This window comes from Corvus kubaryi, unplaced genomic scaffold (assembly GCF_017639235.1).
Source record: "Corvus kubaryi isolate FWS band 111438036 unplaced genomic scaffold, C.kubaryi_AGA036_p1.0 37063, whole genome shotgun sequence".
In the NCBI taxonomy this organism is placed as follows: Eukaryota; Metazoa; Chordata; class Aves; order Passeriformes; family Corvidae; genus Corvus; species Corvus kubaryi.
In genome coordinates this window covers 318,210-335,592 of record NW_024581023.1, presented here as the reverse complement: position 1 = coordinate 335,592, position 17,383 = coordinate 318,210, and the positions used below count along the sequence as shown (strand labels likewise).

At 45.9% G+C, this 17,383-nt stretch overlaps 1 protein-coding gene across 6 annotated transcripts; it reads right to left on the bottom strand.

Annotated features, from left to right (window-relative positions):
- Nucleotides 1–1,523: 1,523 nt before the first annotated feature.
- Nucleotides 1,524–13,229, bottom strand: THUMPD2 (THUMP domain containing 2). 6 transcript variants are annotated; one of them, XM_042020936.1, is made up of 10 exons: nucleotides 13,099–13,228; nucleotides 12,704–12,836; nucleotides 11,091–11,506; nucleotides 9,850–9,927; nucleotides 8,374–8,426; nucleotides 7,962–8,049; nucleotides 7,296–7,367; nucleotides 6,588–6,702; nucleotides 4,740–4,857; nucleotides 1,524–2,650 (listed from the first exon to the last, which is right to left on the bottom strand). In XM_042020936.1, the coding sequence occupies exons 1-10, from the start codon at nucleotides 13,195–13,197 to the stop codon at nucleotides 2,212–2,214; spliced, it is 1,611 nt and encodes a 536-aa protein (XP_041876870.1). In that variant the 5' UTR covers nucleotides 13,198–13,228; the 3' UTR covers nucleotides 1,524–2,211. The 6 variants fall into 6 exon arrangements, with proteins under 6 accessions (XP_041876870.1, XP_041876871.1, XP_041876872.1 ...); XM_042020937.1 differs by having other exon boundaries at nucleotides 1,524–2,611; XM_042020938.1 differs by having other exon boundaries at nucleotides 1,524–2,554; nucleotides 13,099–13,227.
- Between the last annotated feature and the right edge of the window lie 4,154 nt (nucleotides 13,230–17,383).

The window sequence follows — 17,383 nt, the reverse complement described above, 5'->3', positions numbered from 1 at the left end:
TACCTCTTTTACCATGCTCAGCATTTTATTCCCTTTACACCTCTCAGCCTTTCCGGGTCCCTTTTTAACCAGCAGCGCTGCCCCGACGGTCCCGCGGTGCAGCTCTCTTAGTGACACGGGGCAGGGGCCGAGAGCCCTCTAGGTGCGGCTGCTCTCTGGCACTTTACCGCGTTCTATTTTATTTCATTGGCACCTCGCGCGTTGCGCCCGGCGGCTCATTCGGGGAAATGCGCCGGCTCCCACAGCGCCCCGCCAGCCGCCGCTCCCCGGGGGCCTCCCCGCTGCTCTCGGGAGATCGTACACCGCAGGCGGCCCAAGCCCCGTCTCGCCGACGGCACTCACCACCCACCGCCCGCCGCCGCGTTCTCCCGCTCCCTACCGGCACGAAGCGGCGCTGCCGATGACGGAGCCGATGCGCGGCTGCCACGCCGCTTTCCCCGCGCCTCAGGGCCGGCGCCTTCGGCCGCACAGGGCGGCGTCCCCGCATCCGGGCCAGCCCGCGGAGCTCCTGCCGCCGCCGCCGCCGCCCCCCGACTGAGGGGCCGCGACGCCGGCGCCCCCTTTTATACTCCGCACCCCCTTTTCCCGCCACTGCCGCGGTGGGCTCCCCCCGCCTCAAAACTGCCCACAAGCGCCCGAGGCGGGATATCCCCCGCGCCGGAATCCCTCCTGTCCTGGAAAAGGCAAGCTCAAGAAAAAAAAAAATTAACTCCGAACTTTCCACAAATGTCCCAAAAAACGAAGCAGCTGTGAGGGGCTTCCAGCTGTGCCTGGTCCCTCAGGTAACGGCGCTGTCCATTGGCTGCCGGAGTAGCCAGGGCTCCTATTGGCTGCCGCACGCTGCGACGGTTCCGATTGGCTGCTGCCCGATCCGCAGCCCCCGGGCAGCTGCTGCTGGGGGTCTCGCCAGGCGGGCTGCAGCCGGAGCAGGACACACCGCAACGCCAGCAGGCGTCCAGCGGTGCTCGGTGTCTGTCGGCGTTTGCAGTTCAGACAGACAAATTGAATCCAAATTGCCGGCGATTTCCACCACCTGCTCTTTCTCCTCTGTTTTCCTGGATGGATTTGACAGCGCTTTCTTTCCCCCCACAGAGCTGGAAAGCAAAATGCTCAGCTGCCCCTTGGCCATCTCCACTTCCTTCCACAGCTCCAGCCTTGTCCCTCTTTCTCTCCCCTTTACTTTGCATCAGGTTCTCCCTCCTCCTTTCCCAGGCAGCTCGCAGCAGAGACATTTCACCCACCGGCACCACCTGCTTCCTCTCACTCTGTCCCCGTTAGCCCACTTTGAACTACTGTAGCCGCCTGCCCACGGAGCCCGCCGTGCGCCTGGGTAATGGTGGCGTGAATTATCGCAGGGATTACTGGGGTGGGCTGGGCCTGGCCAGGTGCCTGGTGCCAGCGAAACCACTCTGTCCCTCTCCTCCTCACCCTGGGCAGGGAACAGAATACATCAGGAAAGACTTGGGGATCGGGAAAAGGGCCTAGACAGATCACTCACGGGTCACTGGAGTAAGAGACACGACTGGGGGGAATAAATTGAATTTATTGTCAAACAAATCAGAGCAAGAGAATGAGAGGTAAACCTGCAGGGGTTCAAGCCTAGGAATGAGGACTTTTTCCTCGGCAGCTCGCAGCTGCACGAGGGGGATAAAGGATCCCCCGGGGCCCCCAAGCAGCGGCTCTGCCCCCCCTCAATGGGGATGTGTCCAGACCCACCGGTCCATCCCGGGCTTTGGGGGGCAAGAGTGGAGCAGGCGCTGAGCTGCTCCATGGAGCTTCCAGCCCCTGTTTGATGTGTCGGGGCGTGACACAGTCACGGCTGGGCGTCCGTCGGCGCTTGGTGTCTGTTACCTGTCCCGGGGCCAGAAGCAAGAGAGAGCTTTCCCGGGGTTTGTCCATTCTTAAATGTGGACCACAGAGGCGGTCAACATTTTTAAGTGGCTTAACAAATTGTCAATATTCAAACTAGCCAGTTGATAGGTTCTGTCAGGTCGTAGAGGAAGTTGTAAGCACTTCTTTGCAAGAAAATCGCTTCCGGAGCTATGCTAACCTATGACAGCATCTTCCATCTCTCCTAAAAACCAAGGAGAGAAAAGCAGTGCCTTAGGACATCCAAAGAATGTGAGGCAATCTAATGGATGGCACCGCGTTTGTTTGCTTCAGCAGGGCTCCACCGAGTCATGCCATGCTGCTTCTGAAGGGTCTCAGGATTCAAGTTTCCTTGAGCACAGTGCCAGACAGCTCCCACTTCCCAGCAGCAGACACCTTCCTGTACTTGTGTATGAAAGCATCCATCTTCCCAAGACTAACTGCATAGACACCATCTGGCACCAGAGACCCGAAATGTCTGCTGCTGAGAAAGGATTCTCCAACACCACGTGCCAAGGAGGAAGAATTCCCATCAACACTTCGGGATTTTGCAGGGGCTGCTTCGCTGTCGCCATCAGCAGCGGCCTCAGGAGAGTCACTTCCAGCACACTTGGTCAAACCATCCATGCGCTTACGGAGATCCTGGCTCAGCAACAATACAACAGTCCCTCCAACACGAAGCACTCTGGCAGCCACAGGAAAAATAACGGTTAGGTGTTGATCCTTCCTGGCATCCCTTTGCCTGTGTGGAACACAACACTGCTGACACTTCAGATGCCACCTGCATTTAAGAAAACACCTGAGTGTGTCATGGCTCAACTCAGTAAGCTGCATCTCCAAAAGGAATTTAAATCTCGTATCTTCCTACCTCTTCCTAGATGGGAGAACTAGGCCCTGTCCTGACTCCCAAACATTTCTGATATCAGCAGTTCTTTCTACTGGGTTACCAGGGAAGACGGGACTCATTTTTTACCCCCTTAGTATTCTTTCAAGGATTGAGGGCACCATCAAGCCTCGAGTTTTTGGAGGTTGCAAAGGAACAGCCTCCCAGCGCAGCAAGGGCTTCTCAGATTAGCAGGGTAATTCTGAAACTGACTCTTCCTTTTGGAAATTTTAAAACATCTGTCCTTTCCCTGTTCCACTGATCCTTAAGGGCTTTCAAACTTAGGAAACAGAGGAAAATTAACCACTGTTTGCAATTAATTTTTCTAGGTTTATGTCCAAACATTACATTTGGCTTTGAAAGGGGGGGGAAAAAATACTATCCTGACTCAGTTTACAGCAAGTAGTTTGAACAGTTTTACTGGTGGGGCTCTCATGCTAATGGTCCCTTCCTCATCTCCACCTTCCCAAGGGTATATTTTGCTTAGGATGGACCAATAGAGCAAATAAGGCCAGAGGACAAGCACAGCAAGATTGCCACACCGTTCTGTGGAACCATGCCACCTCCTCTATCCCCTTCCCATCACATTCCTGCATTGGGTGAGTGAGATCAACATGCACTGAAGATGAGTCCTAGAGGAAGAGCTTGTTTTCAGGCAAGAAGTAGAGGGGAAGATGGCTTGAACTGTTAGAAGCAGCCCACCTATTAGTTTGGCTCAACTCTGCCACAAAAAGACATGGTGAGAGATGAAAGGACACACCTAAAATCTGACCAAGTGGCTAGTGAGATATTCCTGGATAGCAAGGAAAATGCATACCACTTTTTCTGGTCTGAGATCCTTCCTGTCAAGGTAGGCTGGTTAAAGCTTGGCCGTGACCTCAAAAAGGAAAGCTTGTGATTTTATACAAGCAGGCCTCAACTGAAAAAGGATTATAGCTTTATTTGCCTGGCCATGCTTTAACTTTGTCCAGGCAGGTCTCTCCTCTTTCTCCTTTCTGCCCTGTAAAGAAAACTTTTGAGTGTGGTAACACAGCGCCTGGTGCCCGAAGCACGAGCTCTGGCATGCCCCAGGTCAGAGACAGTCCAGCTGCGTTACCTCCATGTGTCGCTGACGCGACTTCGGGATCAGGAAAAGAGCTGCTCGCTGGGTTAGCTAGCTGGCTTCTCGGCAGAGGAAACACGGCAGGAGCCGATGGGATCGGCTCACGTTAGCGCAGAGACAAAGGAAGAGAGAGGCTGTTCAGGTCTGGCTTCTAACAGCTTTATTGTTAGAAGTTTCGAAACCCGAACAAGGCTGGAATCTGATGGGATGGGAATGATGGGATTGTGATAGGATGGGATCCTCCCTTGAGGCTCGTCCTCAGTTTTATAGGGAATTTGAAAACTGCGGCGAAAGGGGAAAACATCCAATGAGTTACAAGCCAGGGGGAGGATACAACTTAAAAAGAACCACTGGGGTAAACCGAGAGGCGGGGGTTATAACAGAACCAATGAACGACCCAGTTAGCAGAGAATTTTCCCGAACCGGGGGAGGCGGTTTGGGCACCGCCCAGGGGGTGCAGCTTAGGCTTCTGAGCCGCCCCTCAACCCACCCTCCGAGTCTGTGGCTTGGGGGAACTCGATCCGGGGGAGGGGCTGAGATTGACTGGCATCTCGCTGCCCCAGCCCTGCAGGGGGCTGGGTCACACGAACTGTGGCTCAGAATTATTTCACCATCATGCCTTGTAAAGAGTATTTGTGAGCACAGCTCGCACAAGATCATTCCTTGTCAACCTGCACCGCCATCGCCACTCACAGCTTGCAAGACACAACACAACAGTCTCTAAGGGGCAAGTAAGGGCTTCAGATTTCCACAGCATGCACAGGGTCAGACTACAGAGCTGGAGAATGTTTGGAATAAAGCAAATCTGAAGCTGACTGAATGCTTAGATCACACACCATTGTGGCACTTACATCAAACTTCAAGTGTGTCAAAGGCTACACATACCTCTCCATCTCCTGGAGAATATCTGGTAGGAGCTGGGCATCATTCGTGATCTTGAACTTCTTCCCAAATGGAATATCCGAAATAACACTGTCAAAGCTTTCTGAAGGCAATGGCAATGCTGCAGAATAAAGGCAGGTCTTTATGTCTGTCTGAAAAGTGCACAGCAGCTATGCCCCCATTCCCCTTACAACACTGTCTGCCAGCTCTTTTTGGGTTATGCACCCAGATTCACAGCTCCTTCTGCACTTGCCCTCACAAACGACACTATGAAGCCACCATCCCTCTGCAGACTGGGAACAGACAAATGCATGACAGCATAGTTTAGTTTGCAGATTCCCTGCTCCTGATGATGTTTGCCCGTACTAGAAGACGCTCCAGTAGGGCACTACATGGTTCCAAATTAACTGCTGCTTCTCAACACACAGTACATCTTAAACGTGAAAATAATTTAGCAAAATACAAAAAAAGAGCTAAGTTTGTGAGCACTTTACTTAAGTGCAGATGTTCAAGCGCACACATGTGAATGGCATGGAACCACATCAAATTCCTCTCCATCCCCCTTTTCTCCCCCCACAAGAATCTGGTTACAGCCAGAATCACTTGGATTCTGTCAGAGCTAGTGTCTTTGAAGTGTCTCCTTGGAGTTTCTGCATACCAGCAGCAGTCAGCTCTCCTGATGAAGATGCAGTACTTGCGCCCTGTGGTGATAAAGGTCGGCTGTGTCAGGCTGTGGAGGCCAGTCTGAGACCCTTCCTGAGATCCTGTGGATCCTCCATCCCTCAGGGTGCTCAAAATTGACTGGACAAGGCTCTGAGCAGACAACAGGACTGAAGACCTCCAACAGTCCCTTCTCACCTAAACTCTGCTGTGATTCTATGCCAACTTTTCTAGAACTAGCTGGAAATGTTTCCCAGACCATTCTTGGATCAACACTTGCAGCACAACAACTGGGTATTAATTTTATCTGCAAATGAAAGGACATGTCACCTACAGTCCTGCTCAAGACATACAGAAATAACACCTTCTGACCAGTCATGAAGACACCAACTACTTGTTCAGTTTAGAAAACCTGACACCTAAGTACCTTCCATGATCCTAGAAACCAAAGTCAAACACAGCTTTTAAGTTAGAAATAAACCTACATTTTTATAAAAAATAAATAATATTTCTTACCATTCCAGTAAGAAATAAATACTGCAAGGTAAAAAAATATGCACATTTCATCACTCATGCACAGGAAAAAACAGCCAGCTTGCCTGTCATGAATTTCATACAGGAGTAGTTTAGCCTCAGGCTTTAAGGTCCAGAATAAGACCACGAAACTATTATCTTCTCTACAGACCAGGTTGTGAATTAAGAGCAAACAGATTCCCTCTTACAGGAGAAAGGCATCATCCTTCAAAATACTCCTACTCCAAAACATGAACAATTCAGCTCAGCTCAGCTTAATGAGTCCTCACCATTACTCACCTGGTAAATTTAAGTTACAGGCTGCATTTGATTTGGCCTTGTCCTGGCTGTGTTCCATTAAGATACAAAGAACTCTCACATGGTACATACTCTTTGTGGTGTTCACACATTTACCATAAAGAGAGTCAACTACTGTCCACGCTGGACAATTGTAATTTTTATTGTCTTCTGCTGACTTCATTCGTACCAAAGTTCCCAGGCACAGGCAGCAGGGAGAAAGAACCAATAATGATCCCTTCACCAGCACTACAGAGTCACCACTCAGCTATTTGTTGGGAGTTAGCTCTACAACGTATCACCTCAAAAAAACCTACATTACCTGTGCAATCCCAGAAACACAAAAAAAAAAAAAATCACTTGGAAAGCCTACAGACATACCTTTCACAGAAGCTTTAAGCAACTCAATCTTATCCATTAAGCCCGCAGTTCTAATATTCCCATCTGCACCCTCTAGCTGTGAATCACTTATATCAGCACCCCAGTAACAGGCTTCCTGTTAAGAAAGAAAGAGAAAAGTAATTTTGTTAACACTCAGGTTATTTATTTTATAAACCCTTCTCAGAAATGCTTTGTTGCACAGCTCCTTCAAGACAACCCCCTTTCTGGGATATCTACTATTGTTACACAGATCAATTCACAGTCCAGAGGATGGAGGAACGGAGGAAGTATGTGCTGTCTTCACTTCTTTAATGTTCTGGTCTGCTCAAAACACTCAAAATTACAGAAATATCAAGGGCATGTCCTAACAGCAAGACTCCAGCTAGCTACAGCCACACTGCCCCTAATGCTGTCAACTGTGCCATTACACTGACTCCTCCGATCCCAGGATAACCCCAGGAAGCTTTACAAGTCCATGGTTGCCTCACGCAAACCCTGCAGTGTGAATCAATAGCTGCACCAGCCTGTAGGACACACTCATTTGGAGGAACATTTGCACTAAAACGCTTTTAGCAGCTGCCTAGAAATTTCATGTGTGGTTCCATCTTTCCAGCAATGGACTTTAGCCTAACCGGTACAGAGAAAACCCTGTATCACAACTACCAGTTTCCCTGCAAAAATCCAGCCAGCTGTGACTGGGATACTTACAGGCCACTCTTTGGCAGCCTCCAGCAGTATCGTTCCTAGTCCACACATGGGATCCAGTACAAGGGCACCAGCCTACAAAAACAGAGGCGTTACTGCATACCCAAGCAAGACAGACTCCTTATCCAGGACAAAGCTTACAGAGGGATGTGCATAATCCCACTGAATCCAGCGCAGGTTAACAATAATCACTGGTAATCCCAGGCCAAACTCGCTCGTAAGGAAATATAGTAAAAAGCATCAACAGCTTCACTACAGACAGCCCTGAGGTGACATTCAGGAGGAAATATTACAAGTGGACTGCAGACAGATATTGGTACCAAATTAATCTGTGAAAAGAGATCACATTTCCCTGGAAAACAACACCAAACAAGGTTTCATTTCCTCACTGTCACTGGACAGTGAAAAAAATCTTGCCACTTAGACATATACCTGTACGAGGATTAACAGCTCTGTTGAGAAGGACCTGGAATTACAGCAGACACCTGGCTGAACAGCAGGTGACAGCACACTCTCATCACAGATACGGCAGACCCTGTCCACACGCATTAGAGAATGGGGCATTAAAATCACTACAGCCCTTCAAAGTGTCCAGTTCCAGCCCCGATGAGCAGCACCCCCCTCCCCTTCATTCAGGACTCCATATCTTTGCAAGGAACATTCACTGACACTTATTTCAGCCAGAGATGCCATGGCCCATGCGACTGTTGACCGTAGTCCTGCTGTTCTGATATACTCTCTGTTTGCCAATGGAAGCCTGCAGACAGCAAAAAAAAAAAAAAAACCAACAACCAAAAAGTTAACTAAAACACCAGCAGATTCACTCAGAAAAGGCCATGCAATGTCAAAGAACAAATGAACCGGACAGATATCTACTGAGAGACAGAAAAGTCTGCTTTTAACCATAACTCACTGCAAAGTCTGGCCTGTGTGCTCATTTAAGATCCAGGAAGATCACAAGACTAATTTGACAACCAGTAATTATCAAACCAAAAGATAAATACTCACAGTGGACAGCAAGATTTACAAATCTTGCCTGTTCTGATACTGCAAAGACAAAACTGGTGGAGAGAATGCTTACCTGAAAAGAGGAATCCCCACCACAGAGTGAATGTCATTAAGATGTACAAAGATCTAAAAGAGGAAAAAAAACCCCCAACATTTTAAAGTCTCAAACTGACACAACAATAGCTTTAACTCATTTAAACCAGATACAGATGCTTCTACAAACTTCTGATCTTAGTTTTTAAGAACAAAAAAGCATACTATAAGCAATAACAATTACTTGGAAGAAATTCCACTAGATAATCTAAATGCCACTTTAAAGATGACTTAATGCTTAAGCAAGCTGAAGGGGATTTTGTCAGCCAGGAATCCATCAGCAAGCACTTGAAATTATAAGGGGGCCTATTTTTCCTTAACACAGCATGGGATTTTTTAGTTATAAATCCATTTACTACAAGTGGGAGAATATTGTTCACTGTATACTAGCAACAAAATAAATACATAAAAAAGAAAAAACAACCAACCAAAAAACCCCCCCAAAAAACAACAACAAAAAACAAACCGAAAAAACCCAACCCACCCAAAAACCAAACCAAACCAAAAAAATAACCAACCAACCAAAACCCACTATTACCCACACTAGTGCCACTAAGAGGCAATTCAGATAGAAGTTAGACATAAGTAATCCTTCCAGAAATGTAGGCAGCTAAAAGAAATTGTTCCACTGTCCCATAGAGAGCATCCCAAAAGAAGACTGAGCTCCCCAGGAGGTCTTGCATGACTGCAATTCCTGCCCCCAGAAAGTGCAAAAGGAAACATGATGCTGTCAAAAAATCCCAGTCCTCAGCACCTGAATAGTTTCAGAGCCAAAATCTGGGCAAGAACAGGAGCCCCATATGAGCCTCAACAAACATAATGCTCAGTGTGGGAAAACCAGTGCCAGTAAATGAACTCAAGAGTTTCTACAGCATCAGTGCTGAGAGCAGCTTCCACAAGCTAAGTGCAGGGATGGAGAAACAGCTTGTCAAGAGCAAGGAGTAATTTTGAAGGTCTCCAGGCGGCCTGCACCATTCAAGGGTGCACTAAGCAAGCTGTTTGTCACAGACAAGGCCCAGGGGGAGGCTCTTCCACAAATAGCATTCTCAAGTCTAGCTCCTTGAGAACACACCCTTTGTTGCTTGCTCACTTCCCCTACAGAAGCTACAGATGCCCCGTGGCTCAGGTGATTTCCATTTTCACACAGTCAGAGTCCAGCACCCTGTAAGGTGCCAGATCCTGAAAACACCTCCTCTATGGATCCTTCCCCTCCCCCTCCTCCCATGCAGGCCCATGTGGCCAGGCTGGTGTTTATTCCAGAGCTCTGGAAAGCACACACGCACACACGGGCCACATACACGCTTTGCTCAGTGCTACCAGCTGATTTCAGTTAAATTCAGTGGCAGAAAGACCAACAGGGAGAGGCCATGGTCCCATGTGCAAAGGGAGCAGAGAACAAAACAGAAGATGTCAGGGGTGATTCTGGAAGCATCAACAGGCAGATGAGCACCACTACCTCTATGTCAGGGTCCCGTAGATCAGCACGCCACCCGCACTGCTTCACAAGTGCTACGCCAATGGCTCTTCCAATCTCCTGCAAGGGGGAAGAACAGTCACAGGCAATAAAATCCCCAGAATTCAGAAAACTGCAGATCACAGCCTTGGATGCACAACCCTCAGAAATCCCTGGGAAAAGAAAGACTCTATGCCTAAGAGATCAACTCACACAATTCACACCATAAGAGGTACAACAGGGCAGAGCAGGTGCGTGAGGGGCAAAGCAAACACACCACATGGCAAACAACCAACACTCAACTGGCACAAGAGAGGCTAAAGTTCAAGTCCTGACCAAGTCACAACAGAATATTCACTTGAGCTGGGCTTGATCCTTGTGGGTCCCTTCCAACTCAGAATATTCTGTGACTGCCGTCATTTCAGAATTCTTAAACACATGCACTAAATACTTCCAACGGCTCTAAAGCAGATTACCCAACAGAAAACCTGCAAATGCACAACTAAAACTCACAGTTTCAATGCTTTCATTACATCTAGAAAGCTCTGATTACTTTCTGAGTGTAAGTTCAAACACAGCACAAATTTAGGCAAACACTCTTGTAGGGAGGCTCATGTGACCCACCTCACCAAGGTATTAGCTTTAGTAGGAAAAAGTCTAAACTAGTTACCTTCAAGTAAAAGAAACCTACAGAGATGGGAAGACGACAGGATACAGAGCCCTGGAGGTCTGTATGCCACCATTCTTTTCCAAGGACCAAGCTCCACTTCTCCCAAGACTCATCCCAGGGCTGCGGTCCTGAAGAACAAGTTCTCCCCAATACCCAACCAGAGGCAACCGAAGCTGCAAGTTCTGGCTTTTACCCCTTCTTCTAGACTGCCTGCCACAACTGAGAGGAGTCTGGCTCCATGGTCCTTGCAATGGCCCTTTAAGTAACTGTAAACTTATCTGCTCACTCCTCAGCCTCCATAGGCCCAGAAACCTCAAACTCTTACCTTTGCTTATCCTCAATAAAAGGTATTGATTTGAAAAACATTAAGGGTCATAGTGAACAGGAATTAAAAACAGCATTTGTATTTCCACTTGTTTAAGGTGAATGCAGGTTAAGGGCTTTTTGAGAAAATACAGAAAAAGCTTACATCAGTTTATTATTCCAGAACACAACACAACTGAAATGACAAACAAACTACACATCTTTGTTCACCTTTGCTAAATTCTTTTAAAACACAGATACCTCAGCATACCTGTGAAGTAAGTATTTTGGCAATCGCTCCACTGCAACGACAAGACACTCTGAAACTGAAGCTAAGCTTCTCATCTGCAGTAGGATTCTCTCCACTGCCTTTGGAAGGGAATTCTGAAGAAGTCTTGCTCTCAATCCAGTACTCCTGACCTCTCACTCTCTCTGGTGCCACACACCTCTCTCCAGCTTCCACCTGACACTCCTTAGATACAATTGCTCTCACTTGTCCCGTTTTCTGCCTTTTACTTGCAGTATTTGTTTCTTCTTCTGACTTTCTCTTCAGAGCCAATGTGTTTTCTTGAGAGAAATCATCTGTTTTCCCCTCGTGTCCACTAAGCTTTCTCCAAAGAGAGATAATATCCAGCCAGTATTCTGGTTCCTCAATGACAAGGCTTTTAATCTCGTGCAGCATTTTCCCTGGAAGAAAAAAGCAGTTTGGGGTTAAGTACTTCAGCCTTGGCATTTCATTTCCCTCCGGACTGAGAACAGCTGTTAACAGCGACTGTGCTCAGAGCTCATTAATGTGTAAATCCAGAAACCAGCAGCTGACACCACAGGCACAGCTGAGCTCTCAGCACCCACATACCCACCAGAAGACACACAGGCATCCCTCTGACTACCAGCTCTGCACAACCAAAATTAAATCAGGCAAGGGTTGAATTCCGCACAAGAATTGAGCAGCTCTAGTAAACCAGACCACCTGTGAGAGTCATTCCCAGGGACAGAGGACCAGCCTACCATGCCATTCTCCCCAGAAAGCACTTGGCCCAGGATTAAGAGATGCAGGACACTTTCCAGGATTGAAAGACAGACACAAACATGAATTACTTTGAGTCATCTCAGGCAAAACCAAGTTCATTCTTTTAGAAAGAAGATTTCTGCTTACCATTCATCACTCTGCCTTCAATCCTGCAACACACACTTACACATGTGGGCAGTCCTAAGTAGCTACAAGAGAGGCATGAGGAACAAAGAGGCCAATTCACTTAAATATCTCAAAGCTGGTCAAGATAAAATATAAAGGTCTTTCTAGTTATCACTTAGAATTTTAGAATTATGACCAAATTTGATCCTCAAAGCTGAAGGTAATCTCCCAATTAAAAACCTACCAGCAGGCAGGAATCAATCCATCTACCTTGAAATTCTCATTCCAACACTAACAGAGAGGATGACCCAAGTAGCTGAGACTTAGAAGGAAGCTGTGTAGTTAACAGTCAATTGACACAGGATATAGGTCGGGATTCACTTTGCTTAACAGAAAATAAGACCTCTTGTTAAAACAAACACAAGAGATCCAGAACTGAACTTTGGTTTTCGGGTAGGGTGTTTGTTCTTCTCTTTTCTGGGACCGAGCAGGGGGAGAGAGTCACAAAAATACTCATATACATTCAGTGCCGCCAGAATACAGGCTGGAAGGTAGCTATTGAAAACAATTTAAAAGCCCTTTTCAGATTAAAAAAATGTTGGAAACACATCTGGATGAAAGACACTTCAGAATCGATTACTGTCAATTACAACTACAGCCATTAGTAAAAAAAATAAACACCTCAAATTTTATAACTAGGACTCAAACCGAGACTTCCCGTTCCCGCGCAGCCCGTGCCCGGCCCGTACCTTTGTTCCTGGACACCGGCAGAGGGCTGTGCTTCTTCAGCAGCAGGAACAGACGCTCCCCCGACCGCAGCTTCCTCAGCTCGCCCGGCCCCGCCGCCGCCCTGAAGAACACTTTTCCCGTGACGCAGTCCACCTCCGGGGAGAACACACGTCGGACCCGGTAGGGAGGCTTCGGGTGAGCCCCGCGCCCCGCAGCCCGAGCTCCCCACCGGTGACAGCCCCGCCTGAGCCCGGCCCCGCCTGAGCCCGGCCCCGCCGTGCCCCGCGCGGGTGGCGGCGCAGCCCAGGCCGCGGTCGCCGGGCTCCGGGGCGCGCAGCGCACGCGGCCGCGTTCCTCGCTGAGGCGGACCGGACGGGACCGCCTGGGTGGGCACCGGCTTCGGCTCCCCGCTCACCTCCGTGGCGCCGAGCCGCGCTCGCACCTCCCGCGCGAGGAAGGGCTCCAGCCCGCGGCCCGCCGTGCAGAAGAACCGCCCGGGCTCCGCCGACGACATCTTGACGAGGCCAGGCCTGCGAGGCGGGACCGCCTCGGGGGTGGCGCCCCGGCAGCGGACTGGCCGGTCCGGGCGCGGGGAACGGCATTTAAAAGCGCATGGTTTTCGTATTGTTTTCTATTGTATTGCTTTATTTTATTTAGCCTTCGGATACCCAATCCTTACGTGCTGTTTGTGCAGGGCAAACAAGTTTTCCATATGGAAATGCACAAGATACTTGTCACCAACTGCTCAGCAGGGCAGGCTCGAGCTCTTGCAATGGCTTTATTCTCTGTACAATTAGTTCCGTGTAGCGATGACTGTATATAAATAATATAGATACATACAGTATAGTACACACGATTGTTTTCATTGTAAATTTAGAAGTGAAAAAAATATTTTCCATTGTTATTCTACACAAACACTTCGGTAGAAAGTTCCAGCTGTTGTTTTAGCATGACCTGCAACTTCAGAGGAAAAATGACAGGCAAATAGATCTATTCAGAGCTCTAAACTTCACTTTGTAGTAAATTACAGAGGACAGGTACCAGCCAGCAGAATACCAAGGATCTGAATTCAGTACAGTAGTGATTCTTCCTCCAAGGAAAAAAAAGAAAAAATCTTGCAAAAAAGAAAAGCTAGGAGCTTACATTATGTAACTAAGAAAAACCGCATATGGTACAGCCTTTTCTTTAAATGTTTGTAAACAATAGGCTTACGGTTTTAGGCAAAGAAAATAAAGTTCTTGAGTTGGTCCTTGCACCCTTCACACATAAACAGCATAGTAAAGATGCAAGGACCTCAGCAAACACCTGCATTTCATGCTTAAGAGCTTAAGCACGCATTTTGTAGTTTTTGTATGGTACATACTCTGTTTATTAAGGCTACTGTGCAAAAAAGATTCTCAGCCGCTGAAGGTGTTTTGTAATTCTGTAAAAATTATTTGTAACATTATTAAAGTTTAGCAGGCCTGTGTGAGATTATTAAAAAAAAATCATCCTTGTGGTTCACCCTCAATCCTGTACACAGGCCCTGCACCCCTGCACTGACAAATGAGAGAACACTGGCAGCAGCCTTCATGGCCAATGAAGTGTTGAGAAAAATGAGCTAATATGCATTGCAGTTCACTTTAAAATATATTTTTAAATGGCACAAAGCTTGGTACAGGTGCATCTGACAGTGTAAACACAAATATATGAAGCACCAATCATTGAGGCCAGATCTATTTTCATGTATCTTGCAATCACTGTCTTTATTTCTTATTGTCAGATAAATGCTACCGCTTGTCAGCCTGTAAGAAAAATCAAAGTCAAAACAATTTTGGAGCTTTTTCAGTATCGGACCACTGTAATTTCCTTACAATTTAGGTTTTGAACTTCCACTCCTGAAACTGCTTACATTACTTTTATTTTTAAAAACACGAGGATTAATTTTCTTTTACGATATTTGAGACTTGATTATAGGAAATAGTTAAAACTGTCTAATGTATATTGGAACAATAACTATCAATGTCTGAATATTTTAACATTGTTTGAAATTTTAATAAGTCCTGTCAGGAACACAGTTATTGCTATTCAGGGGCTTAAAAATAAAACAAACATGAAGGCATAGACAAAACTGTTTGAATAGTGAAATTAAGGAGATAGAAACCAGCATTCTGCCTAGAATTAATCCTTTTCCATTTGAACACTCTACAAGTTCTCTTCAGCTTTCTCTTCCAGGCAACTATGATGACATTTACATGGAGATATGGATTTAAGTGACTAACTGTGGGGGACACAGTTTTTCCAGTTTTTCAACTCTGATAATTCTTCAGACATTCCAGGTGCTCCACCTGGAATACATTTGGTTTTTCAGGGTTTGAGCCATGTATCCTGAGTAAATGAGAAAAGAAAAAATGCTGTTCGTATAAACTGACAGTTAACAGAAATGTACACTAGATGACGAAACTGGGGTTTTTTTCCCTACTAGAGTAAAATTAAGCATCAGCAAGTCTATAAAAGCAATATATTTGAGGTTAGTATCCAGAGTTTTGCTGCTCATCTTGCAATATAAAATGGCATTTCTTTACACAATGGTTCACTATTTCATTTCATCTAATAAAAACCTAGCCACTGGCATTTACCTCACTTAATCTCCTGAAAAATGTGCCATTACAGGTGACACAAAGCAGTGAAGTAAGAGCAGTGTTCCAACCTTCAAACTTAAAGGTCTAAGAAATTTCAGAGCCCTAAGATTATTTGAACAGACTGTGATGCACTACTTGTATGTGATACTGAATGGAGTTTATATGTACTGCTTCAAGAAGTATTTCACCTCCCCCAAGTTCAGGACCATTTTTTAAACACTACCATAGCAATATTAAGTGAAGAGCAAAAAACCAAAAACCTGATCTTTATGCAATTTTAACTATCTGTACTATTTTAAATAGTCTATCCTCTTTTCACTTTCTTGTTTTCACATGTAAACAAAACTTCAGGATTTGAAAGGTCAGCATCAAACCAGATTGTCCCAACCCAAAACACATTTTGAGTGTGACAGTGTAGTCACTGAGCAAAACTCGAATACTACGCGGCGTAATTCATTATAAAGCAAAAGCATTCGTGTTCCTGTGACCCATCTCTGGTGTAACACTTGACTGTGACAAGGGTACATCCTGATGTCCTGACATTAATTTCTAACATCAGCATGTTATTTATATCCAAAATTTAAATCCTGCATCCCTCACTTGTAGCTGTTGCAGATATACAGTTTCAGGTATTGCTGGTCTCCAGGTTTACCTTCTTCAAATGAAAACTTGTGGAAGAAACTACCATGGCTTCTCTCTTAGTCTTTTATGAATATTCATACTTTCACTTATGAGTCCTTCAAGAAATCTGTTTTTATTGCATCATCCTTTGCCTTTCATATGTGTTCAAGGTATGTGTTCATATGTGTTCAAGGAACACAATGTCACAACCAGACCTCTGGAATGCTACACAATAGAGTGCAAGATGCCTTTTTACCCTGATCCAGACAACTTGTGAACTGCGGGTAACACCAAGACATCAAAAATAACATACAGCTCAAAGAGTGGGATAGCAATGAGATTCAAATGAGGAAACACTTCTGCCGGAAATAAAGCTATGGATCATGTTCTCTTACAGTTAGATCAGAAACAGTTTCTGTGAAGAAATTCCTAGAAGTGGGGATAAATGCATTCCATTCTTATGAAATTGAAACAGAATGCATAGCAGTTAAATTACTTGCACTGCACCTATAATCCAAATTGCCAAATAGAAGCCATCTGCAAAATAAAAGCCCTTCCTGCCTGCAGGCATAACCTGTGCTTTCTTCAGCTGACTTAGCTGACACATTACAGACTTCTCTATGCATTCAAGACAAAGCACTGAAAACACCTTAGGAACTTTAGTCCTTCCCATCAGTTAGGAGAAGAGCAAAGCTGTATTTCTAAGCCCCTTGTTCCTAGAACATGGCTAAGCATGTTTCTAAAAGGCTTCTAGCAGGTATTTGATTAGTTCTATACTATGGCAAGCATAAACTCTGTAATTCTTGCTTCATATTAAATTCTTTCCAGTTGAGATTTTGGATGAATCCAATTCTCCAAGCTCCTTTCAGTCCACAGAAACTGGTCTGCTCCGGTCTGTGTTTATAGTGTTTCTTCGCAGAGAAAACAATTTGAAACACAGCTACACTTCTACCTCAGAATTTCCCGGCCCCACTTTTTGTTCAGGTCCATGAAAGCACACATTTGCAAAAACAAAGCAGAGTGCTAGGACTTCTCTTATTAATTATTTCCAACATCACCATCAAAATAAGGAATGAACTCTCATCTCCCTATACTTCATTCTTCAACAGAGAATTATAAGTAACTATGCTCCAAAGTTCCTCCATTTGACTTCCTATTATCAGAAAGCCTTGCAGAAGGCTGGGAAGTCCTTTAAATACTACTTTTTAAAATTAGCACTTTCTACAAAAGACTTACAGGACATTGCAGGGTTATGCAGTGGACATAAAACTGATGTGTTTGGCTCCTGTCAGGTGTTTTTGCAACCTCTGAAAACACATACAAGTCTCAATCACAGATGGTTTCCTTTGCTATCCCTTCGTCCAAAACCAATTAGCAGCACTAAAATAACGTTTTCATGCTAAGATTTACTGAAGCTTTTGAATAAAACTTTTTATTTTTCTGTTCTTGTCAAGCTGA

Excerpts from the sequence above, each read along its gene's own strand:
- THUMPD2 (XM_042020936.1), bottom strand. The coding sequence starts at position 13,197 with ATGTCGTCGGCGGAGCCCGGGCGGTTCTTCTGCACGGCGGGCCGCGGG. Across the intron at positions 9,928-11,090 it reads CCAAAATACTTACTTCACAG|GAGATTGGAAGAGCCATTGG; the intron begins GTATGCTGAGGT and ends TCCCCCTTGCAG. Across the intron at positions 8,050-8,373 it reads GTGGGGATTCCTCTTTTCAG|GCTTCCATTGGCAAACAGAG; the intron begins GTAAGCATTCTC and ends TGCTGTCTGCAG.